Source organism: Pimephales promelas, chromosome 24 (genome assembly GCF_988280905.1).
Source record: "Pimephales promelas chromosome 24, fPimPro1.hap1.1, whole genome shotgun sequence".
NCBI lineage: Eukaryota > Metazoa > Chordata > Actinopteri > Cypriniformes > Leuciscidae > Pimephales > Pimephales promelas.
Window position 1 is genome coordinate 28421519 of NC_142792.1, and position 25655 is coordinate 28447173.

The following is a 25655-nucleotide window of genomic DNA, read 5'->3' on the forward strand; positions in this document are numbered from 1 at the left end:
ACACACTGACACTCAGAACACACTGAGAGTAACACACTACACAACCCTCACTGAGATAACACACACTGACACTCAGAACACACTGAGAGTAACACACTACACAACCCTCACTGAGATAACACACACTGACACTCAGAACACACTGAGAGTAACACACTACACGACCCTCACTGAGATAACACACACTGACACTCAGAACACACTGAGAGTAACACACTACACAACCCTCACTGAGATAACACACACTGACACTCAGAACACACTGAGAGTAACACACTACACAACCCTCACTGAGATAACACACACTGACACTCAGAACACACTGAGAGTAACACACTACACAACCCTCACTGAGATAACACACACTGACACTCAGAACACACTGAGAGTAACACACTACACAACCCTCACTGAGATAACACACACTAACACTCAGAACACACTGAGAGTAACACACTACACAACCCTCACTGAGATAACACACACTAACACTCAGAACACACTGAGAGTAACACACTACACAACCCTCACTGAGATAACACACACTGACACTCAGAACACACTGAGAGTAACACACTACACAACCCTCACTGAGATAACACACACTAACACTCAGAACACACTGAGAGTAACACACTACACAACCCTCACTGAGATAACACACACTAACACTCAGAACACACTGAGAGTAACACACTACACAACCCTCACTGAGATAACACACACTGACACTCAGAACACACTGAGAGTAACACACTACACAACCCTCACTGAGATAACACACACTGACACTCAGAACACACTGAGAGTAACACACTACACAACCCTCACTGAGATAACACACACTGACACTCAGAACACACTGAGAGTAACACACTACACGACCCTCACTGAGATAACACACACTGACACTCAGAACACACTGAGAGTAACACACTACACAACCCTCACTGAGATAACACACACTGACACTCAGAACACACTGAGAGTAACACACTACACAACCCTCACTGAGATAACACACACTGACACTCAGAACACACTGAGAGTAACACACTACACGACCCTCACTGAGATAACACACACTGACACTCAGAACACACTGAGAGTAACACACTACACAACCCTCACTGAGATAACACACACTAACACTCAGAACACACTGAGAGTAACACACTACACAACCCTCACTGAGATAACACACACTGACACTCAGAACACACTGAGAGTAACAACACTACACAACCCTCACTGAGATAACACACACTGACACTCAGAACACACTGAGAGTAACACACTACACAACCCTCACTGAGATAACACACACTGACACTCAGAACACACTGAGAGTAACACACTACACAACCCTCACTGAGATAACACACACTGACACTCAGAACACACTGAGAGTAACACACTACACAACCCTCACTGAGATAACACACACTGACACTCAGAACACACTGAGAGTAACACACTACATAACCCTCACTGAGATAACACACACTGACACTCAGAACACACTGAGAGTAACACACTACACAACCCTCACTGAGATAACACACACTGACACTCAGAACACACTGAGAGTAACACACTACACAACCCTCACTGAGATAACACACAATGACACTCAGAACACACTGAGAGTAACACACTACACAACCCTCACTGAGATAACACACACTGACACTCAGAACACACTGAGAGTAACACACTACACAACCCTCACTGAGATAACACACACTGACACTCAGAACACACTGAGAGTAACACACTACACAACCCTCACTGAGATAACACACACTGACACTCAGAACACACTGAGAGTAACACACTACACAACCCTCACTGAGATAACACACACTGACACTCAGAACACACTGAGAGTAACAACACTACACAACCCTCACTGAGATAACACACAATGACACTCAGAACACACTGAGAGTAACACACTACACAACCCTCACTGAGATAACACACACTGACACTCAGAACACACTGAGAGTAACACACTACACAACCCTCACTGAGATAACACACACTGACACTCAGAACACACTGAGAGTAACACACTACACAACCCTCACTGAGATAACACACACTGACACTCAGAACACACTGAGAGTAACACACTACACAACCCTCACTGAGATAACACACACTGACACTCAGAACACACTGAGAGTAACACACTACACAACCCTCACTGAGATAACACACACTGACACTCAGAACACACTGAGAGTAACAACACTAGGATCAAACACCAATGCAGAAAATACAAACTTTTCATCTTTACAGTTTCAGACTTCATACAAAGTAATATTTTCTTCAAAGAAAAGAGTGGCATTCTTTCATTTGATATATTTACATTTTTAGAACACAACAATTGAACATTAGCAGTTTGCTTCAATAGTATTATAGTAATGAGAAAAAGGTAGAAACTAAAAGTACACACTGTAATCCTGTAATCCTGCCTCTCTCAAGCATTAGGCCACTGTGTCTCTAACCTGCTGTACGCGTCTAGTCTACACCCGTCAAGCTCTCCTAGACATCCGCATCTCTGTTGTGGACTCATTCACAAACTCTCACACCTTGGACGTTGACTTCCCCTTCTACAAATCGAGTCGCTCCGCACGGTATCCGCCGGTGGCCGCTCAACACCTCGCGGAGAAAGCGAAGGAGGAAACGAGGAATCCGCGGAGGATACAGCAAATCTGAGGGTGAAACTGAGGGCTAATTTACGAGCTGGTGACGGTCTCGGTGCGGCTCTGCTGCATTCCACTTTCAAAGGAGAAAACACAAGGCCCATCAGCTTCTCCAGAGCATTTCTCTAGCTTCAGTCGCTTCTCATCCACTTAAATGATATTAAGCCTTAAAGTTCTCCATAATTAAGGGCGTGGACACTACAGTGACAGGTAACGCTGCCGTCACTACTAGTGTTCAGGTGTGTTTGACATCGGCTGGATGAAACCCATCGGTGAGATTTGCTTGCAGGCGGGAGGAGCTGAAAACTGAGACGCGAGTCGGACACTTTCTGCTTCCACAAATTACACTTTCTGTAATTAGTCAATTACACAGACTCTTCAGAGACATTTTCATTCAATACTTCATAAGTACTGCTTAATACAGCGTTTGTTTGTACATGAATAAAGTTAAAAATAAGCCTATACTATTAATGTATTGGGGTCTACGTTTTTTATTCAGTTTTATTTTTTATAAACATGACAACATATAACATCGTGACTGCATGAAAAGAGCTTTACTGCTTTTAAAACAGATCTGAGAGCATTAGTGGAACTGAAGGTGTGGGAATAAACATGAAACACATGTGATGGTTGTCATGTGGAATCCAGCCAATCGTTAATAAACAGCAGAGCTCGTGCAGCCGCAGTCCTCCGGCGGCTCTCGAATCGCTCACGTACTTTGATGGCATATGTCATAATCATGTGGCGTCAGCGCTGTCTCAAGTCAGACAAAATTTCTAGCCGGCATGCACTGCTCAAGTCAGCCACCGATCGGTCTGTGCAGCCGGATAAGCTTTTGTCTGTTAGAGTCACTTCAGCTAATCCTGTAACTCAACAACACAAATGTATCCACTAACCATTCAGAAACGTCCAGCTGCATCTAAAAGTGCAACCTCTTCCCAAGTCTTTCTGTAAGGCTGCACTCCGCTACTGGTTTTTCAGAGATTTTGGATGAGTAAAATCATTCCTGTGTTTTGTTATTGCCGGTTTATCTGACCCTCATGTAAATGATTGACCCTCTTCTGAACGGAGGCGGGGAGCAGCAGCTCAATTGCATTTAAAGGGAAACACAAAAAAGTTTTTGAGTTTTTGTCACAGTTCTCTTGCCTCCCAAGTCTTTCTGGTAGAAATGGGAGCTCTAGTGCAAGTTCTACTGGGAAGACTCTAAGGCCCTGTTTACACGAGAATGCTCACAGGTGAAAACTAAAAATATTTTATCGGATGTGGCTTTCGTTTACACAGCGTTTTTGAGGCTTAAAGGAGCTGTATGTAAGAAATTTATTTCAAATAATCATAAAATGGCCCTGATATGTCACTAGACATTAAGAAATCATGTTCATTTCCAATACTTATATCACTGACAACAGTAGTCTGGCCAGGATATTGTAATTTAAAAAGTGAAGTTGCAGCCCTCAACTGTCATGTTGTGTTTTGGTCTGATGCTCCACCCTCCACCGATCTACCAATCACAAAGTCAGTTAGTGTTGCAGCATTCGGGTTGCCAGCTCTGCTCTAGTTACCACAGCTGCAGCTACAAACGTGTGGGATAAAAAAAATGTTGGATCCTGCATCTTATCTGGCAACCTCGAGTCAGGTGGGAGGGGGAGGGGATACACCGCTCTACAGTAATTTGAAACTGATTGCAGTACCAATTTTGGCCACAATCTTACATACAGCTCCTTTAAAATCACAAAAAAGTGAAACCACCCTCCAGAGTGGAAATCTTAAAAACGCTCCACCGCCGCGTTCCCGTGTAAACGGTAGAAACGCAAAAGTCTGCTTGACAGTGAAGGTTGTACGAAGACGCGTGGACTTGGTGTTGTTGTAGTATGCACTCCTAGCCGCCTGAAGTGCATACTACATTGAATTTCACACACTTTTGCGTCACCATTTGCACGCGGATTTCCCACACAAAACGCTCGTCTAAACGCAGAATAAGTGATGACACAACGCCACTTTTGCGTTTTCTCCTCAGAATCGTTTCTGTGTAAACATAGCCGAATATCATGTTATTCATTGACCTCAGATCTAGCCAATCAGCACTCAGACAATTGGAGTACTTAAGCCCGGTTAACACCCATTACTACGTTTGCAAAAACTGACGCCGGTGTTCATCTCCATCCTCCCCAACACCACCCGGTCGTTCTCTTGTCTCCTGAGTCTTTCTGGTAGAACTACTTTACCTGTGCGCTTACTGAAAATAATTACACACCTCTGAATGTTCATCAGCCAATCAGAATGAAGCATTCAACAACCACATAGTATAACTAGAGCTAAACCTCTGTACATTCTCAGTAAGAACTTTATTAAATGTAGTCATGTAATCTATAACAAAGTGTAACTAATTTGTAAGAAGTGAATATTGTAATGGTGTTTTTGACGTTGTTTAATGGAAGCTCTTCCTGCTCTACATACTTGAGTTTTTCCAGTCTGTAGTTTGGATCCTTGAGTTTATCAGAGAGCAGCTTGACTCCTGAATCTCCTGGGTGGTTGTAGCTCAGATCCAGCTCTCTCAGGTGTGAGGGGTTTGAACTCAGAGCTGAAGACACATGACCACAGCCTTCCTCTGTCACCATACAGCCAGACAACCTACAAAGACATACAGCAACAGTCCACATGACATTAGTTTGGCATTCACATCAGTTTCTTTCACACAATGACCTGCGTAGTTTGTACTTTCAGCTGTTATTTTCTGTAGATTCTTAAAAGTAACAAAACATTCATTATCATAACATTAATAATGATCGTGGCTTTTCTCAAAAAAAGAAATCTGGGTGGGGGGTTCTGCGCTCCTATTGGTTTTTGGTTTAATGGTTGTCGGTGTAAAGTCACACTGCCAGAATTTTTTCTTATATTTACTTGTATTATTAGTGATCAAACATTTCAGATGTTGACCTAGGAGCAGAGGAATCTTTTCAAGGATTCAAAAATGTGTCTCTGACAGTCAAATCGTGGCCAAAATCGTACAGTGTGAACTTGGATTTAGGCAGGTCGCTCCACCAGCAGGGAACAGTAAAGGTAAAGGGCACCTAAGTAGTAAGTTTAGGTATAGGGGTGAAACCCTGAAGTGACATTTTTAATTTCTCTCACCTTAATTAGCTTATCAACTTCTACACTGCTTCAGTGTTACTTTTTTAACACTCTGAATGTGGATTATATAAACACTGAGCAGTGTACATTACTGGGGATTTTGATGCGTGGAATCATCCTGGGCTGCGTTTCCCAAAAGCATCGTAAGCCTAAGTTGATCGTAAAAACGATCTACGAATGATCTTAATATTATGTTCTGTTTCCCAAAAGCATCGTAACTGAAAATCTTCGAAGAACTACGAGTGCTCTGGAGTAATCGTACATCCCCAAGTGCATCGTAAGAAGACAGAGTTATGAGGTCACCTGCAGGACAACCGGCAGATTACACTTTTATCTAGATTCAATAGATTACACTGCAACGCAAGTAGCCTATAATATAGGCTATAGCTAGGTTTTGATTGTACACTTTGTTGTACTCGTGTTTTGTGTAAATTAATAGATCAAATAATTAAAAAGGGAAGAAAAAATAAAAATACACATCTAAATTAAACGAATGGGGGAAAAAAATCATAAAATAAGTAATCTGGGAAATATGCTTTTAAGACCGGGCAAATGGGGATGAATTAAAAAAAATCTGTCATTGACTTGCTGACGTGCACGAAAACCAGCCATGTATTGGGCATTTCTCGCGGACCTCCTTCCCTGATCTTTGAACACGGTTTGCAATGTGACATGTCCGTTCCAGATGTTTTGTTTTTCCTTATTTGTATGGTGTCCTTTAAATCTGTTAAAAATAAAATATTTGTTTCCCTCTATCTCCTCTAGAAAGACATTAATTTTATCTTTTTGAAAGGTAGCCTATCTTCTCTTGTTTTTTTTTTCAGCCATTTTGTCAGCCTGTATAGGTGTTTTATATCCATATAGACTTGTCTTGATTTCTAATCCACAACAAATGACGATTATTAGGTTAAACATTCAGAATACGACTCCATATAAGGTTATATTTCAGCACTTCGCGAATGGATAGTGACGCTTAAGTAGCACGTAGAACGCGTTCTCGCGCGTTCATGTTAAGTGCATTTTTGGGAAACGCACGTGGAATTGCTGCGATCGTTCGTAACCTTGCACGTAGAGAGCGCTCTTAAAGGGTTAGTTCACCCAAAAATGAAAATTAAGTCATTAATTACTCACCCCCATGCTGTTCCAACCCCGTAAGACCTTCGTTCATCTTCGGGACACAAATAAAGATATTTTTGATTGAATCTGAGAGCTGGATCAGTCTTAGATTGAATGCCTAAGGGACTGGCTCTTGAAGGTCCATAAAGTCATTAAAGAAAAGGTTTAAATATTCCATGTGCCTACAGCGGCTCAATTATAAGTTTATCAAGCGACGAGACTACTTTTTGTGCGAAAAAAAAACATACATAACGACTTTATTCGACTATTCCATTACTTCCTTATGGGCGCATGCGCGAGAACTGAGACGAGGACGTTCTCCTTCGGCTACGTTTTGTTACCGGCTGCTCACCGCTTAGGAGTATTATCGCCACCTACCGTATGAGATGATGATCCATATAGTTTTTTTGAGAAGATTAAAGGCTTTTAAGTGCACCTTATAGTGCTGAAAATACGCTAATTGAAAACCTTATAAGACAGCGTGCATCTTCCTCTGCTTGTAAACAGAAAGTTTGGCGCTTCCAGCTATATCATCATCTTATACGGTAGGGGGCGAAAATACTCCTAAGCGGTTAGCAGCCGTTAACAAGAAGGAGAACGTCCTCGTCTCAGTTCTCGCGCATGCGCCCATAAGGAAGTAATGGAATAGTCGAATAAAGTCGTTATCACTGCATGAAAAGTGGGATTTTCGTCCCCGTAAACTGCCGGAAATCTCCCTAATTTTCGGCAGTTAACGACAATTTACAGACTGTGAACGTCGCGTTCCACTGTGCCACATATTGACGGAAACGAACCATGACGTATGCATGCAGCGCTCGCGGAGGTGCGAATGGCCCTAATTAGCATATGAATAGCAGCACTGCGCGCGCCTTGCCAGAGAATGGCTTGAATTTCCTCACTCAGTATTGGTTGAAATTCACTACATTTAAACAAGAAAATCACTCGTGATTGGTTGGCAGATCTGTTACTATTGGTCAGCCGACATAAAATTATAATAATAATAATCATATATATATATATTCATATGATATGCTATTATGTTGTTTATTCATGTCATTGTTATCCTATGGACTAAATTATTATTACCATCAAGGACATGAATTTATTGAGGAAAGGAACATTTGCCACATACTGTTTATTCAAAGAAATAGCTTTATTAGAACAAACACAAAACTATGTACACAGCATAGGAGAACATCTTTCAAAGCACAGAAAACATGTCCTCCACCCTCTGGAAACATGGGACAACATACATACATACAGCACTACAGTTATACAAATAAATCAATAATATATTGCATCTCTATTCAAAAATAAATTGCCCTGAATGGCATCAGAATTGGGCACCAGATATATCAAACACAATGTACAGTGGAGCCAGAATTATGAACGAATAATAAGGATGTAATTTAAAGGTATGGTTCACTTTGAAATAAATTTTTGATATGTTTTATCTTATCTCAAGGGCATCCAAGATGCAGGTGGTTTTGTTTCCACAGTATTTTCAATTTTGATATTTTTAGGTCAAACTGTTGTTGTCTGTCAGTCATATAATGCAGGTCTATGGTCACCACCTCAAAGAGCATGCACAAAGAAGACCAAATTAAACATGATTTAATGACTCATAAATTAAGTACACAATGATTGACTAAGACACGAAATGAGCGTTTTGGGAAAGAAAACAAACAGTATTTATATTGTATAAATGTGTGTGTGTGTGTGTGTGTATATATATATATATATATATTTAGATATACACAAAATGCAATACATCTTAATATGTTTAGATCTTCACAGTAAAACTTCCGAAATCTGTGTAAACAATGAGTGACGTACCAGTGCAAGATCGCTTCTGGCGGTTTCCACCGCATGCGCAGATCATATATATATATACACACACACACACTGTTCATTTTCTCACACAAACCGCTCGTCTCGTATCTTAAGCCATCAAGGTGTACTTACAGTTATGATTCATTAAATCATGTTTAATTTGTACTTCTCTGTGCATGCTCTTTTAAGAGATCCCCATAGACTTCCATTATATGACTGACTGATGCCCTTGACGTAAGCCAAAACATTTCAAAAAATAATTTCAAAGTGAACTATCCCTTTAAAACTCTTAATTCAAGTCCTGTAGGCTTGGCTCATCAGGGCGAAGTGAATTTAAGTCTTTGCGACGCGTGCTTGAGGTTCACCTTGATGTACATACACCTCAGTGGCTGTGGAAACGAATTTCATGACCCCTTCTGCAAAGTTGAAAAAGACAACGCATCCACTGCATCCACTACCTGGTTTCCTTCAGGCGATGGCGGATGTCGACCAGTAGTTTCAGGACCTTTTTCTGGAACACTGAAATAAACGAACACATTTGGTGATGTTTACAATGCTCTAATTAGAATAACAAAGTTTGCTAGCTCACAAGAGAGAAGGTGTCTATTAAAAGTGTCTTCTCCACTGCCAATAGATCAACACTTACCACCAGGTTTCAGTCACTGCATCTCCCAGTCTCAGTCACTGCATCTATACCACAAAAAATGTGTTTTAAAAGTTATTATCAAATGATGAAACTGAACAGATTTATAAGATATTTAAAAACTTGGTCAAACATTTATAACTGAATATAACATGCCATGTTCCAGTTCTCTTTGGCGTTTTCACCACTGTCTCACGCTCAAAGTCATCTATAAACACAGACGTTAATCCAAATTAGTTTAGTTTTACTTTTTATTTGACTGGGGTCTGTTCAAAAGAAAAGAGGATGAGATCACAACACGTAACGTTACCTTATTTAGGTGTTTTTTCTCCCATCAGCGAAGGACACCTCACTCCTAACAGCCCCTGAGAGACAAAACAAATCACAAACATCTGAAGATTTCACTCATCACACAAAGTGATGCAATTTTACAAACAAGGATAGCCTACACTAGAGCATACAAGCACATTACGCGCTTTGTTTTAGGACCCTGGCACTTATTATTTTTTCATAATTTCTGACGATATTCAGAGTAAATGAGTTAGTTTGATTACTATCAAAGAATGGTAGCTAACTTGCAGCCAGATAACAACGTGCAACCCAACGTACAGTTTAGTGTCCCAAATTTGTTCAAATTGAAATGAAACAAAAAAAGAATTAAGAGCAGCAAGCTAACGCAAAACAAAAAACTGTTCCGTTAGGTTAACACCCTTGGACATTCGCGGCAGTAATCACAGCCGATTTGTGAAGTTTAAGACAAAAACGCTAAACTACCAAAAACTATAAGTAGACATGGACATAGAATTCACTAAGCTGGACGAACTTACCTTCAATTTAGAGGAAAAGATGGGTTCCCCAGCGATCATGACGGCGAAGCAGGCTGAATATCTGTGTAGTTACTTTCTGCTTAAAAAACACGCCACATGCCTGGCACGTTGCCTCAGCCAATCAGAGTGGCTGACGTTACAGGTTGGATTATGACGATATGCTGCCTCAGCCAATCAGAGTTACGTTCACTGGTTTTTGACTCAGGTTGAAAGGCTGTCGCCGGCTGTCCTTGACTTTTCTGCTGCTGTTAGTTCATTTTAAATTAGGAATAAGGTGGATATACCTAAATAGGCTACCATGAAATGTAAAAATACATATATGCATAAATAAATAACTTTATTAGGTTACTTAAAATAAATAAACCAGTAAAAAAATTGTAAAAAACAAAAACAAAAAACATCTGTTTATAACTGTGAATTAACATCAAAGATGTTATCATATATTTTGAAAACCTCTTCCTTAAATGTTATGATGAATCTTATAATTTTATTAGGAAAATTTCATATTCATAAGAGTAAAATGAATAATTCTAAACCTTGTTTGAAGTTTTTTTTTTGGTCTAATTTTTAGTTTTCAGTATATTCTGTCTCTCAAATGTATCGATAAAAATGTAGTGATACAATTGTATTTGCTAAAGAATATTGAAGCTAATTGAAGCTAATTTTCTTTCTTTAAATAGTACAAATTACTGGTTTCTAACTTTCTCTTAAATCATAATATTATACACAATAGAGATAGTCCCTTTCCTGTTTTTATTTCATTTGTTCAATTCTGTCCTATTTTTATTTGTTTCTTATTTATTGTGAAATTATTATTTGTTGATTGTTATCTTTTTGGATGTCATGTTATTGTTGTAATTGTTGTGCATTATGTGCAATGTTAAAAAAACAAAAAACAAAAAAAACACAGCAATTAGGTTATACTGAGCCTGATCTTGTCTTAGAATGAAGTTATACCTTTCAGAAAAATGTTACCTGGGGTGAAACTCCCCTACCCTTATTTGCATGTGTATAGCTCACAGCATTTTCATTTACATGTCAAAGCCTCCTCTAGATTTAGGAGAAGGGGGGACAATGGGGGGACAACTGCCAAGCAAGGCCCACGTCAATTTCCGGCAATTCACAGCAGTTTTGAGTGTTACCTGTAAATTGCCGTGTGCAGTCGTAAACCTGAACTTCCACGACAATCTACAGTGCCGCTTACTGACGAAAATCCCACTTTTCATGCAGTGTATGTATGTTTTTTTCGCACAAAAAGTATTCTCGTCGCTTGATAAACTTAGAATTGAGCCACTGTAGGCACATGGAATATTTAAACCTTTTCTTTAATGACTTTATGGGCCGTCAAGAGCCAGTCCCTTAGGCATTCAATCTAAGACTGATCCAGCTCTCAGATTCAATCAAAAATATCTTTATTTGTGTTCCGAAGATGAACGAAGGTCTTACGGGGTTGGAACAGCATGGGGGTGAGTAATTAATGACTTAATTTTCATTTTTGGGTGAACTAACCCTTTAAGAGGTAAGATACATCGTTATCAGGAAACCCGGCCCTGGAGAAGATCGATGTTAAAGTACAATTTTTGCACCAGAGGGCAGGTAGCAAGGTCAAGCCCCAGTGATGATGTTAATTGGTGTGGTGATGAATATTAGTATTGAATGCATTATTTTTTGACTGCAAATGTCAAGTCCATAATTACAACAAAATTGGAAATTACAACAATGCAAATGCTGTTTTTGTCTCTTCTTCTGGCATTGTATCAGATTTGTTGACAAAATTGTAAAAATATATATTTTTGTATTAATTGTTTAATGGAAACCCATTTACCTCAGTATCTGTAGCTGACAGTTTGGGCTCTTCAGTCCATCAGAAAGAAGCTTCACTCCTGAATCCTGCAGGTCATTGTTACTCAGGTCCAGCTCTCTCAGGACGGTGTTTGAGGATTGAAGAACTGAAGATAAACTCCCACAAGACTGAGCAGTGAAATTACACATGGCACATCTGAACAAGAAAAGCACAATATAATTGCATACAGAATAAATCTTAGCTGAGTGATTTTTACATAAATAATGCAAGATAAAAATCAATTGCAAGTATTTGAGTTCAGACCTCAGTATCTGTAGCTGACAGTTTGGGTTCTTCAGTCCATCAGAAAGCAGCTTCACTCCTGAATACCGCAGGTCATTGTTACTCAGGTCCAGCTCTCTCAGGACACTTGAGGATTGAAGAACTGAAGACAAACTCTCACAAGATTGAACGGTGAGATTACAGCGATGTAACCTGTGTGGAGAACAAAACAAACAGCAATATTAATGTGTTTTTCATGTAGGGTTTATAACAGGGGTTCTCAGCTCAGGCCCTTGAGATCCACTTTCTGGCCGAGTTTAGCTCAAACTCTTATCAAATACACCTGAACAAACTAATCACGGTCATCTGGATTACTATAAAGTTGCAGGTAGGAGAGTCTGATCAGGGTTAAACTCTGCAGGAAAGTGGATCTTGAGGGCCAGAGATGAGAACCCGTGGTCTATAATCTGAAACACACAGCAAAATCCCCAGAGTAAAATGAACACTGCTCAGTGTTCATATGTGTCCATTGTACAATCTACAACTGACTTACAGACACACAGCCTAAGATGAAATCAACTGAATATAAAATAAGACATTAGATCTCTCAAGATCTCAGCAGAGGATGATTAAACAAACACTAACCAGGAGGATTTTAACTTTAACCATAACAATGACATATCCAGAGCCGGTCCACCCTATATGCAAAGAACACAAGTTGCCCAAACCACCAGTCGCCCCCTTGCTCTCAAAGATGTGTTCATGATTAGGGTTCCACAATCAATTTAATTAAATTTTAATTTTACTTTGAATGATTATGAAAACACCATTTCCTTTGAAGCAGTGTGCTGTCGCCCTTCCTACATAACTTTCAAATCAGACGAATCATGTAACGTGATACACAGTCTCCTTCTGTGTGTTCTCGATACTAAAAGAAGTGTAAAGTTAAAAGTGTATTGACCAGTGAGCGAGATACTGTTCCCCAGGCGGCTTTCTGTGTACGCAATCCATAATGGAGCAAAACACCGACAAGTATAGGCTACTCTGAGCCTCAGGTGTGTGCTTAAATGGACAAATACACACAGAAATATGTCCAAATGTCTTCAATTAAATGCAGTCAGTAATGTTTTAAGTAGGGACGCACAAATACCACTTTTTCCAGAAGGAGTCCAATATCAATACTTTAATTTTTGGTATTTGCTGAGACCGACACCTGTATTTTCACTACATTTGTAACTTTTTAATATATTGAAACCAAAAGATTTTAAAACCATATTAGTTGGCTTGATTTGTTTAGTAAATATATATTTCCTTCAGTTATTTTCATGCTTAAGCCTGTTAAACTGTATTTTGAGAGGTTCAGTTGCTCTACCATATTTGATCCATCATGTAATTGGACAGCACATATTTAGAGCAGCTCCAGGAGGGCTCAGTGCTGAGGATTGGGTCAGTGGTTCAAATGTTTAGATACCAGTGACAATTTAACTGAGAGGGGTCAAAGCACTAGCATATAGTTTTCCTATCCCGGTGGCGCTGCTCTGCTGGCGACCCGGACTCGTGTGCTGCTGGTGCGGGAGCTGTTTTTATTATTTATTCGTCGTTTTTACTATTTTATTGTGTTTTTTCTATCGACTGTGTGAATGTGTACGAGGATACAGAGGAACACCATGGCGTTATTTGCACAAGGATTATTATTGGTATTGATTGTATGGCAGCTCCTGAGGATGTGTCAAACTTTTCCACACTTGGAGGGTGGGTTATCAATCATCTACGCCAGAGATACGTTGCTGTCTCTCCGCTACATGGGAACAACATCGCCGCCCGCGGAGTTATTCAGCCTTCCTGAGGCATTTAAAATCCTGGCACCTCATAAAAAACGGCGGAAAAGAGGCCGACGTGGGGGAACACGACAGCGTCTTCGCCGGAGAGGAAGTAGACCTCCGCTGCCCGGCATGATCCTGAGCAACGTTCGCTCTCTCAGGAGTAAAATGGAGGAGCTCCGTGTCAACATGAGGGTATGCTTTGAATACCGCGAGGCGAGTTTGCTGGTTTTTACGGAGACCTGGCTTCACAAAGACATTCCCAACTCCTTGATCGAGCTGGAGGGGTTCTCCCTTGTCCGTGCAGACAGGGAGGAAACTTCGGGGAAAAGTCGAGGGGGAGGTATCTGCGTGTTTGTGAGTGACAGTTGGTGCAGAAATTACTCCGTGAGAGATACTGTGTGCAACCCTGATATTGAATTACTTTGCATTTCTCTAAGACCCTTTTACCTCCCGAGGGAGTTTGGCAATATCATAATATGTTCAGTTTATGTTCCCCCCAGTGGGAATGCGGCTCGAGCTGCAGCTCGTATTGCAGATTGTGTTCACAACCAACTGCAACGCACTCCGGGAGCCCCGGTTTTTATTCTTGGAGATTTTAACAGCTGTAAATTGGAACTATCCCTTCCTGGATTTGAACAATATGTCAAGTGTGGCACTCGAGACAGTAGAGTGTTGGACAAATGTTATGGTAATATAAGACATGCATACAGGGCCAGTTCAAAGCCCCCTTTGTCAAACTCAGACCATAATACAGTCCATCTGATACCCACCTATAAGACAGTTTTAAAGAGCAGTAAACCATCCACTAAGACAGTGACTGTTTGGTCTAAAGACGGCATAGAGACATTGAAGGGTTCATTTCTCTGTACAGACTGGGACATTTTTCATAATTTGGGTATCGATGAAGCCACCGACACTATTACAGAGTATATTAAATTCTGTGCGGATTGTGTGGTCACCAAGAAGGTTATTACAATCTATCCCAACAATAAGCCATATATCACCAGAGAGTTAAAGAACTGCATCAATCGGAAAAAAAAGGCTTTTAGGAATAATGATAGGATGGGGTTGAAATCTGTTCAAAGGGAGCTTAATCTTTCATTAAAGGAGGCAAGGAAGAAACACAGGGATGTCTTAGAACAGAATTTTGTTTCTATGGACTCTAAAAAACTCTGGGTCTCCATGAAAGCTGTTACAAACATGACAACACATAGAAAGGGCCTTATGACATATGATGAGTTTAGTAAAGCAAACACACTTAATGATTTCTTTCTCAGGTTTGATACACAGGACTATTCTTTGGAATGCAATAATGTACTACAGTCAATTACAACTGACCCCTGTTCAAGGTTAGTAGTTGATCCTCTCAAAATCCAGTCACTTTTCAGCCATGTATGCAAGAAGAAATCTGCAGGCCCTGATGGCATCTCTGCTTTTCTTCTTAAGACCTTTGCTGCAGAACTAACCCCTGCATGGTGCCCTGTGTTTCAAAGGTCTGCAGATTCCCATCTGGTTCCTGCCCTTTGGAAAAAATCTACCATTATTCCCATTCCAAAGAAACCCTGTCCTATAGAAAACAACGATTATAGACCGGTGGCTTTAACTTCTGTTGTCATGAAATGCTTTGAAAAATACATGGTATCCATACTGAAATCTGAAGTCAACCCTGAACTGGATCCACTCCAGTTTGCTTATAGGCAGGGGAGGAGTACAGACGATGCAATTAATAGCATCACCCACCTGACCCTTAAGCATCTGGAGGATCCCAAGGCCTACGCACGCATTTTGTTTATTGATTTTAGTTCGGCTTTTAACTCATTACAGCCTCATCTGCTCTTACAGAAAATGACCCAGATGAATGTTAACCCTTTTATTATTAAGTGGTTTTATTCTTTTTTAACAAATAGAACCCAAAATGTCAGGATTAACGACTCAGTTTCGGAATCCAAATGCAGCAGCACAGGTGCGCCTCAGGGCTGCGTAAGTTCACCGGTTCTGTTCACTCTTTATACAAATGACTGTACCAATAGTCTCCCAGGCAACCTGTTTTTTAAATTTTCTGATGACACTGCTATTCTCAGTCTGCTTCACCAGAACTCAGACCCGTCAGTGTACTTCACGGAGGTTAATAATTTTGTTCAGTGGTGTGATAAGAACTATCTCACAATTAACACTAAAAAAACTGAGGAGATGGTGTTTGACCCTCGGTCAGTGGGGGATCATACTCCACTGTCTATTCACAGGGAAGAGATCAAACAGGTTACTTCTTATAGGTATCTGGGTATCCACCTGGATAACCTTTTACGTTGGGGTGATCATGTTGATCATTTATGTTCCTGTTTACAGCAAAGGCTGTATTTTTTACGCAGACTGAGGGTGTTTGGTGTCAGTCAGAAGATTATGTTTTTATTTTATCAGGCAGTGATGGAGAGTGTCATCAGGTATGGGATGACGGCATGGTTTGGCAATCTCTCCACACAGTCTAAATCAAAGTTGCAGCGCCTGGTACAGACTGCTATGAAGGTGATGGGGAGGACTGAAAAGCTCTCCCTTCAGTCCATCTATGAGCAGTCTGTACTTAGGCAGGCGCGGAGAGTTCTGTCTGACCCGTCCCACATCCTTCATGCGGAGTACGAGCTCTTGCCTTCTGGCAGAAGGTTCAGAATTCCAAAAACCAAATTGAACCGTTACAAATATTCTTTTATACCCAACTCCGTCAAAATTTTAAATCAAAATTTTTAGATTGTACGAGGAGGAATGAGAAGTGTGCAATAACTTGGTGTTCTGCTTGTTGTTTTAGTATTGTATGTTTGTTTTTGTTTTTTTTTATTCTCATTTATTTTTTTTAGATTTTCATTAGATGTGTCATGAGTGTGTGTGTAGTCTACATGTACGTCTTTAGCTGGTATTTGTTTTACTATGTGTATTATTGCTTGTAATGGCAGCTACTACTTTGCACCACGCACTTTGAGTCCATGACAAATTTCCCCTAGGGGACAATAAAGTATACTATACTATACTATTGTTAGTTTAAAGCAGTGTTTCTCAAACTTTTTCAGCCCAAGAACTACTTTATCTCGCACTTTTCTGAGGACCACCTAACCAAATCCCACTCTAACATGCCCCCCAAAAAGCAACAAAATTGTAAGGATAAGCTAATTCTTAAAACACAAACGCAATAATATGATCAGGAATTATTATTTGAATTTTATTTAATTTGAAAAAGTGCAATTAAACATACTGTCACAGCCTAGGTCTCACTTAATGTTATTCCAAAGAGCCATTAGTTTAAAACTGAGGTGGAGGGCATAGGAAGTCTATGGTTGTAACTATGGTAACAATAAAATGCTGAAAAATATGTTCACCTTAATGTCCAAATATCACTGAAATTACTGGGATTTTACACATGAAACAAAAACTAGTACATTACTAAACTAACAGATCTGTAGATTTTATATTTTGAGATTTCCATCTAAAACTGAACGTGAATATTAATGAGATGAGTAGTGCTGCTTCTCACACATCAGTTTCTGAATGTCTGGCTCCAAAGAGGAGAGTTTCAGTTTCAGAGTTTCTAGGCTCTACGTCCGCGCCACAGCCAAGTCTGTGGATCGCCTGACACACCTCTACAATAACCGTCATTAAATGTCAAATATTATTTGCATCTCTATAGCACGCGTTGTGATTATCATGCAATTTATACGCGACAATTAGTTTTTACATATGCTACATGTGATAAGCAGTTTTTCTCATGCATTTGATACGCACTTTATTGTCCTACCCATCCTACCCAACGTATAGTACACACGAACCCGACACCACTACTAAACCTACCCATGCGTATCATATGCACGTAAAAACTCTTTTTTTTGCATATAAATTGTACGATAAACACAGTGCATGCTATAGAGACGCATTTAGTGAGTCGGGTTGTCGTCGCATTTACAAAACTAAGTGAACAACACGGGCTAGTTGTCTTTTCATTATTCTTATTCTTTCAATGGCTATTTTCGCTTTCAACTTTCCTCTTTAGACTCTTTGATAGTGACATTTTCTCTCACCAGTTTAAATGTTAACATCACATACACACAACATAATAGCGTACCTCCAGCACGCAAACATAAAAAAATGCAGTTTAGTATGCGAGGATGCCAATGAATACTTCTAAGTTTAAAAGTAGTCTACATCAAATAATTATTACAATCAGTTAGACTCCATTGTGTAACAAACACATTAAAATGATCCACATTTATTATTCACAATATAGAAAGAGGAAATAAAACAGTTCATTAAGAGCATGACTCAAAAATGCCATTAATGGGCTTATTCAAGTCCTCTTTTATTTTTTGAGTTATTTCTATCCATTCCGCATCTCCCACATGTGTGTTTTGGCAAGGCAGGATGTGTTGGGAGACATATGGGTCAGACAATATATCGGGAGACATGTGGGTCAGACACGATTCTGACCAATTCATTAAGTTTTGTTTTGTAGAAAGCCTTTCTAAAAATTTTATTTTGTTTTGTATCATTTGTATCTAATTTTTAATCGATGTTTTATCAACCAATTGCCTGGATTTAATAAATAAGAAGCAAATATAACAGACCATATAATTAGGACATGGAGGAGCCAGTGAGATTGCATTGCTCGTGAACTGGAGCTCTTCATAAATGAGCCGAAACTCAGCGTTTAAGCTGCCTCACAGACACAAGAAATATAAAGAAAGCTTAAAAATGTCTCATTTTAAATGAAACAATTCAAATCGAAAAGAAACCGACTGATCTGCTTATGTAATCCATATGAAAAGTGCATTTCTCTCTACAGGTGTGTTAACTACTGCGGCCACTATTGCAGCCGACAGACACTAATAAACAATTAAAATGTCTCCTTGCTATATTTGAAACATTCATAAGCATTACTTTTGCCAGTTCCTTGTGGCAGCTTTTGTGTTATAGGCAGCGTCACCCTCTGGTTACATGAACACGGCGTCACCACCGAATCAGCACTGAAAACATCAGGATTTTTTAGTTCATGAGTTCACACTTACAAATCAGTCGGATAGATTTAATTGGTAAACATATTTGAGGTGCTGTCCGGGGAGAGGGCTCTGATCTTGGTAATTGGCCCGAACGCAGAGTAAGTGTGCTGATTGTCTGAAGCCCATATAGAATCACGCCAACCCATTGGCTGATGGCGCGGGCTCCGCCTTGATGCTCTTACGTCGTCATATTATATTAGCGCACATTATCTGGTTTCATTGTACGAAATTATTTCCAGGCAATAGCGTAGAGTGGAGCTCAACTCTAGTCTACAGTGATGGGCGGAGTAGTGGGAGTGGCCTGCGGAGCTGAGCATTGCAATCCACTATGGGGATTGTTGCAATCCACAAGCACTAAAAAGTCATTTTCTGCCTTTTATTGGCCAAGAAGGACCCAAATTTAAAAAAAATTATACTATTCTACTACATATATGACCCACTTTCAATACACATTCATGTCTCCACCAGTGGAATTACCCTTTAACTGCTTCTATTGTTCTCATTTGTAAGTCGCTTTGGATAAAAGTGTCTGCTAAATGAATAAATGTAAATGCATATTCATCACTGTATAAATTAAATATAGATTAATCTTTTATAAAGTTACTAAAGTAATTCAGTCAATAGCAGGGAGTGATGACTGTGTTTGTAGTTTGATTAACAGTCAGAAACATTAGGCTTTTATTAGGCTGCTGCTGACCTGCTGCTGCACATCCAAGAGAGCCTGTTGTACTGTACATGCGTTTACTTTGACACATATTAAAGATATAACCAACTATGTTTACCAGGATACTCACCAAGATGCATGTTTTAAATAATTTTATGGGAATTTGTCCATTAAAGTGCAAGACATGAAAGATAATTCAATTCAATTCACACACTGTGAGTGGCACTTTCAGAGCGCACGCTTCCGATGTTTGCGTTCATGAAATTTCTTGACCTGTAAATGTCCTGTGATCATGTAAGAAACCACTCGTTATACATAAATCACGTAACAGTTCATGTTTTACTTACAGATACGATTTAGTTTTAATCCAAATGACACGTGTGCTGAGTGAACGATCAGCAACCAAGAGCATACAGCAGAAGTGCGCACTCTCTCTCTCTCTCTCTCTCTTCAGTTAAAGTTAGTAAATACTTGCTTCGTTTTGTATTTGTATACAGGTTCTATGTTTGTGCCATTTTATTTGTATTGTGCCATTTATATATCCGACCGAACAACAAACTTTCCACTGATGTCTGTGAAAGGGTTGCGCTCGACCAGGTCACACATCTGTGCCGCCGTGCGCTTGATCCACTGCGCGTTTTTCTCTTATCAGTTTGCGCACCACAGCTATATAAATATATATAATTATTTCACTAATAGACCAATACTACTTTTGCGTCATTGAAGGGTAACGCCCCTTTTTTGGGGGAAGACAAACGGATTCCCCTGAGAACAGAACTCGCTCTAGATCTGCAAAGTTTCTTTATAGCAAAAATGGCAGGAACATACACTTTGCCGGCCGAGGACTGTGAGCAGTATTTAAAGAAGCTACTGGATGCGGGGTTACAGAGGTGTCCCTTTGAAATGGTCGAAAACTGGATTAATGACCCCACGCAGTGGCCAAATATGGACTATTCAGACATCTCCCACTATCTCGTGGAATCACCAAGTAGCCTATTTTTTGTCACTACACACTCACAGTATGACAAACTAGACTATGTCAATAGCTTAAATCAAGTTAAATATGATCCAACTGACATGGCGTCATAGTTTTGTTGTCGACTAGCTATACTAGTTAGAAAGACGAAGCTGCTAGCAGCTAACGTTATGTGATTAGCTCTCAATAGGCACACTACCTTGGCTGTTAACTGATTTTACTAAAAAAAACTAAAGTGGACTTGGCTGAATTCTGCTTGTGTCTAGAAAGTGCTAGGACTTTGAAAATTGTAAAAAGGTTTAGAGTGTACGGCACTGAGCTAATCATGTAGCAGCTAGCAGAGTCGTCTTTCTAACTAGTATAGCTAGTCAACAACAAAACTATGTCAATAGCTTGAATCAAGTTAAATATGGTCCAAGTGATATGGCCTCATCGTCTAGTTTGTCATACTGTGAGTGTGTTAATGACAAAAAAATAGGCTACTTACTTGGTGATTCCACGAGATAGTGGGAGATGTCTAAATAGTCTATATTTGGCCACTGCGTGGGGTCATTTATCCCGTTTTCAACTATTTCAAAGGGACACCTCTGTAACCCCGTATCCAGTAGTTTCTTTAAATACCACTCACGGTCCTTGGCCGGCACAGAGAGTGTGTATGTCTGTACCATTTTTGTTATCAAGAAACTTTGCAGATCTAGAGCGAGTTCTGTTCTCAGGAGAATCCATTTGTCTTCCCCCAAAAAGGGGTGTTACCCTTCGATGACACAAAAGTAGCGTTGGTCTATTAGATATATTACTTAATAGACAGCACCTAGAAAAGTGTTATATAAATGTAACAAATTAATTCTCCTTTATCCCCATTATATCCTCTGTTGTAACTGAAGTCAAACTGAAGATAAACTCTCACAAGACTGAACAGTGAAATTACACAAGGCACATCTGAACAAGAAAAGCACAATGTAATTGCATTGATTTTTACATAATTGCAGTGATTTTTACATAATTAATACAATATAAAATCAAATGCAAGTATTTGAGTTCAGACCTCAGTATCTGTAGCTGACAGTTTGGACTCTTCAGTCCATCAGAAAGCAGCTTCACTCCTGAATCCTGCAGGTCATTGTTACTCAGGTCCAGCTCTCTCAGGACGTTTGAGGATTGAAGAACTGAAGATAAACTCCCACAAGATTGAACAGTGAGTTTACAGCTATGTAACCTGTGTGGAGAACAAAACAAACAGCAATATTAATGTGTTTTTCATGTAGGGTTTATAACAGGGGTTCTCAGCTCAGGCCCTTGAGATCCACTTTCTGGCCGAGTTTAGCTCAAACCCTTATCAAATACACCTGAACAAACTAAGGGACTAGGGATGGGATAAGATTTTATCGATATCAATGCCACTAACGATTCTGCTTATCGATCCAATTCTTTAACGATTGATTCCTGATAGCATTGTGTGGGAAAAAGTAGTCATATGCTTTTTCAGGGGGGAAAACAAGTGGTTTTATTTGTTTTAAACCTTACACTTGACTAAGCAAACTGTACTTTTTATGTTATTTATGTAATAAATGGAATCTTATTAAAAAGTTTTACGGTTAGTTATTCAACGATCATAAGTCTCGTGAGTTCAGTGTTGGAAGATCTAACCATTCATTAAAACGAATCGGTTCAAATGAGTCATAAGTTCGGGAATTGAACGTGTCATCATCGGATGTGCGCGCGTTGTGTGATTATCCCGGCGATTGGGACATCCCACAAGATGTGTGTCATCAAAGAAAACAGGACTATTTTAGCACAATTCACAGCCAGCGGTAATTCTGGAAAAACAAATCTCCCAATGCTCCACATGAAACTTTAGTCTCCTGACCTAACCATCGTGTCGATTATTTTGATTAATATGTGCGAGGGAGAGAGAGAGAGCAAGACAGCGCTTAGTTTTGAGACGGTGAAGCCTGAGAGAGAGTGCGCGCGCACGTTCGGGGTACTCTCTCTCTCTCTCTCCCTGCTCGTTCAGTTTAACATGCGCGCTGTCACAAGCACAGCGGTTCATCACAGAGAGAGACAGTTTTACTCACCGATCAAATAAGGCTTTGGCGGTACAAAAATTCGCTTGGGATAGTTGTGAAAAAATACAACAGGGACAGTTGTGAGTTCACAGTCTATTGCCTACATACTAGTGGTGCAACGGATCATCATTGATCCGTGATTCGTTCGGATCAATGTTTTCGGTTCGGCACACACGTGATCCGCGGATTGATTATGAAAAAAACATGAATCAGTCATGAATCCATGTTCAGTCAACACACAGCTTCGTCATAGCGAGTGGAGGAACTGAGAAGCTTGAACGCCCCGCGTCATTTAAATCACCTGTATGGGACCATTTTGGATTTTCCATCATAAAAGAAAAGAGGTTAGAAGATAAAACCGAGACGTATCACCGCGGCATGCAGAAGCTGCAGCTGTCATGAGACAAACACTACCGCGAGACGGCTGCATGCGCAAGCACAGGTGATACAGTGGCCGCCTGTCAGTAGCGGAGTGGCAATCCGGAGAGTCTGGTCTTTTCCCAGTGGGCCGGTAGTGCTTAGAGGCCGCGAGGGCCTGTCTGATAGTTATAAATTGCAAGTCAGCAACCAAGAGCATACAGTAGAAGTGGGCTATCTCTCTCTCTCTCTCTCTTCAGTTAAAGTTAGTAAATACTTGCTTCGTTTTGTATTTGTATACAGGTTCTATGTTTGTGCCATTGTATTTGTATTGTGCCATTTATATATCCGACCGAACAACAAACTTTCCACTGATGTCTGTGAAAGGGTTGCGCTCGACCAGGTCGCACATCTGTGCCGCCGTGCGCTTGATCCACTGCGCGTTTTTCTCTTATCAGTTTGCACACCACAGCTATATAAATATATATAATTAATTCACTAATAGACCAATACTACTTTTGCGTTATTGAAGGGTAACGCCCCTTTTTGATGGAAGACAAACGGATTCCCCTGAGAACAGAACTCGCTCTAGATCTGCAAAGTTTCTTTATAGCAAAAATGGCAGGAACATACACTTTGCCGGCCGAGGACTTTGAGCGGTATTTAAAGAAGCTACTGGATACGGGGTTACAGAGGTGTCCCTTTGAAACAGTCGAAAAGTGGATTAATGACCCCACGCAGTGGCCAGATATGGACTATTCAGACATCTCCCACTATCTCGTGGAATCCATGTAGCTCTCTCTGTCTCGCCCCCATCGCTATCAGATGGGTCTGACCCAACAAAAATCAGACGCAAAAGATAAAATCCAGTTAGGCGCTGTTTGACAGTGCACGCACGCTTCAGTACGTGTTTAGAAAAAGTGCATCATGTCAGAACAGAACGCCAATAAAATGTTTACCCGGCAAAGCTTTAAAGCATGAGCAAATAATGAACTTTTGTGATTGCGAATACGTGCAGTGTCCTGTGAGTGTAATTCTACCGCTGTATTAACATGTGATGTGGATGTACGTCAAGTTTTACAGTATTGGGACTTTCAATCTTAAGACTTAAAGGCACACTATGCAGGAATTCAGTTTTTGTCAAACAGCGACCCCTAGAGTCACAGTGGAGTACTTGTATTTAATGTCACTGTCGTAAATACCACTCATGCAGAGCATCTCTGCACTCACAGCCTGATACCCATTTGAAGCTGTTATATTAAGGCACAAATCTTGCATAGTGTGCATTTTTGTCAGTAAATATGCTGCTATCAGTGTCATGGATACATCGTGTCTCTTGTGGTGGCACGCGCGTAGTCTTCACTCAGACGCGCTCTTTGTCACGGTGCCGGTGGAGTGTAGGCAGAAGAAGGAGAACAAGAGGCAAATGCTCCAATGCAAACACTTTAATATAACTCAAAATAGCAAACAGGCACGGGTAAACTCACGACACGGAAGGGTAACATCAACATCGATCGACAAAGACTGAAGGAAACTGAGGGAACTAAATACACAGAAGAATCAAACATAATGAGGTGAAGACAGGTGAAACAGATGACGATGACGAGGAACAGGTGGCTGATGAGGGAGTGAACACGGGATAGGGTGACGAGAGGATCCTGGGAAGTGTAGTGCAGGAGACGCAGACAGGATGGTGCAGACGAAGACTGTGACAGAACTCCCCCCTCCCGGGAGGCGTGACCTCACGCCGCATAACAGAGGAAGGAGGGGGGACGAACTGGGGGCTGGGCGGGGCGTGGCCAGGGCGGAGCAGGCTGAGGGCGTGGCCAGGGCGGAGCAGGCTGAGGGCGTGGCCAGGGTGGAGCAGGCTGAGGGCGTGGCCAGGGTGGAGCAGGCTGAGGGCGTGGCCAGGGCGGAGCAGGCTGAGGGCGTCCCCAGGGCAAAGCAGGCTGAGGGCGTGGCCAGGGCGGAGCAGGCTGAGGGCGTGGCCAGGGCGGAGCAGGCTGAGGGCGAGACCAGGGCGGAGCAGGCTGAGGGCGTCCCCAGGGCAAAGCAGGCTGAGGGCGTGGCCAGGGCGGAGCAGGCTGAGGGCGTCCCCAGGGCAAAGCAGGCTGAGGGCGTGGCCAGGGCGGAGCAGGCTGAGGGCGAGACCAGGGCGGAGCAGGCTGAGGGCGAGACCAGGGCGGAGCATGATGAGGGCGAGACCAGGGCGGAGCAGCTGGAGGGAGGACCCCTGGTGGAGCCGATGGAATCGGGGCTGACAACACCAGAGGGCCGACTGACAGGGGAGGAGCAGATGGGAGAGGAGACCAGGGTGAAGCAGAGGGACCGATGACATATGGTGCTGAGGAGGGACCGAGGGACCATGGTGACACCGCAGGCTCAGGTGACGGAAGTGACGACAGG

General features: G+C 41.1%; 2 protein-coding genes across 2 annotated transcripts in view; both read right to left on the bottom strand.

Annotated features, from left to right (window-relative positions):
- LOC148969338 (protein NLRC3-like) overlaps window positions 1-25655 on the bottom strand; it is a 287825-nt gene that overhangs the window by 229092 nt on the left and 33078 nt on the right. The gene's annotated exons all lie outside the window — the stretch shown is intronic.
- Window positions 3904-25655, bottom strand: part of LOC120487490 (NACHT, LRR and PYD domains-containing protein 3) — a 57629-nt gene continuing 35877 nt past the window's right edge. The window contains exons 6-11 of the mRNA XM_089126790.1: window positions 21872-22042; window positions 12370-12540; window positions 12170-12261; window positions 9251-9311; window positions 5169-5342; window positions 3904-3925 (exon numbers count right to left, since the gene is read on the bottom strand). Coding sequence (XP_088982916.1) covers window positions 3904-3925; window positions 5169-5342; window positions 9251-9311; window positions 12170-12261; window positions 12370-12540; window positions 21872-22042 — 691 coding nt within the window. The remainder of the gene's footprint in view (window positions 3926-5168; window positions 5343-9250; window positions 9312-12169; window positions 12262-12369; window positions 12541-21871; window positions 22043-25655) is intronic.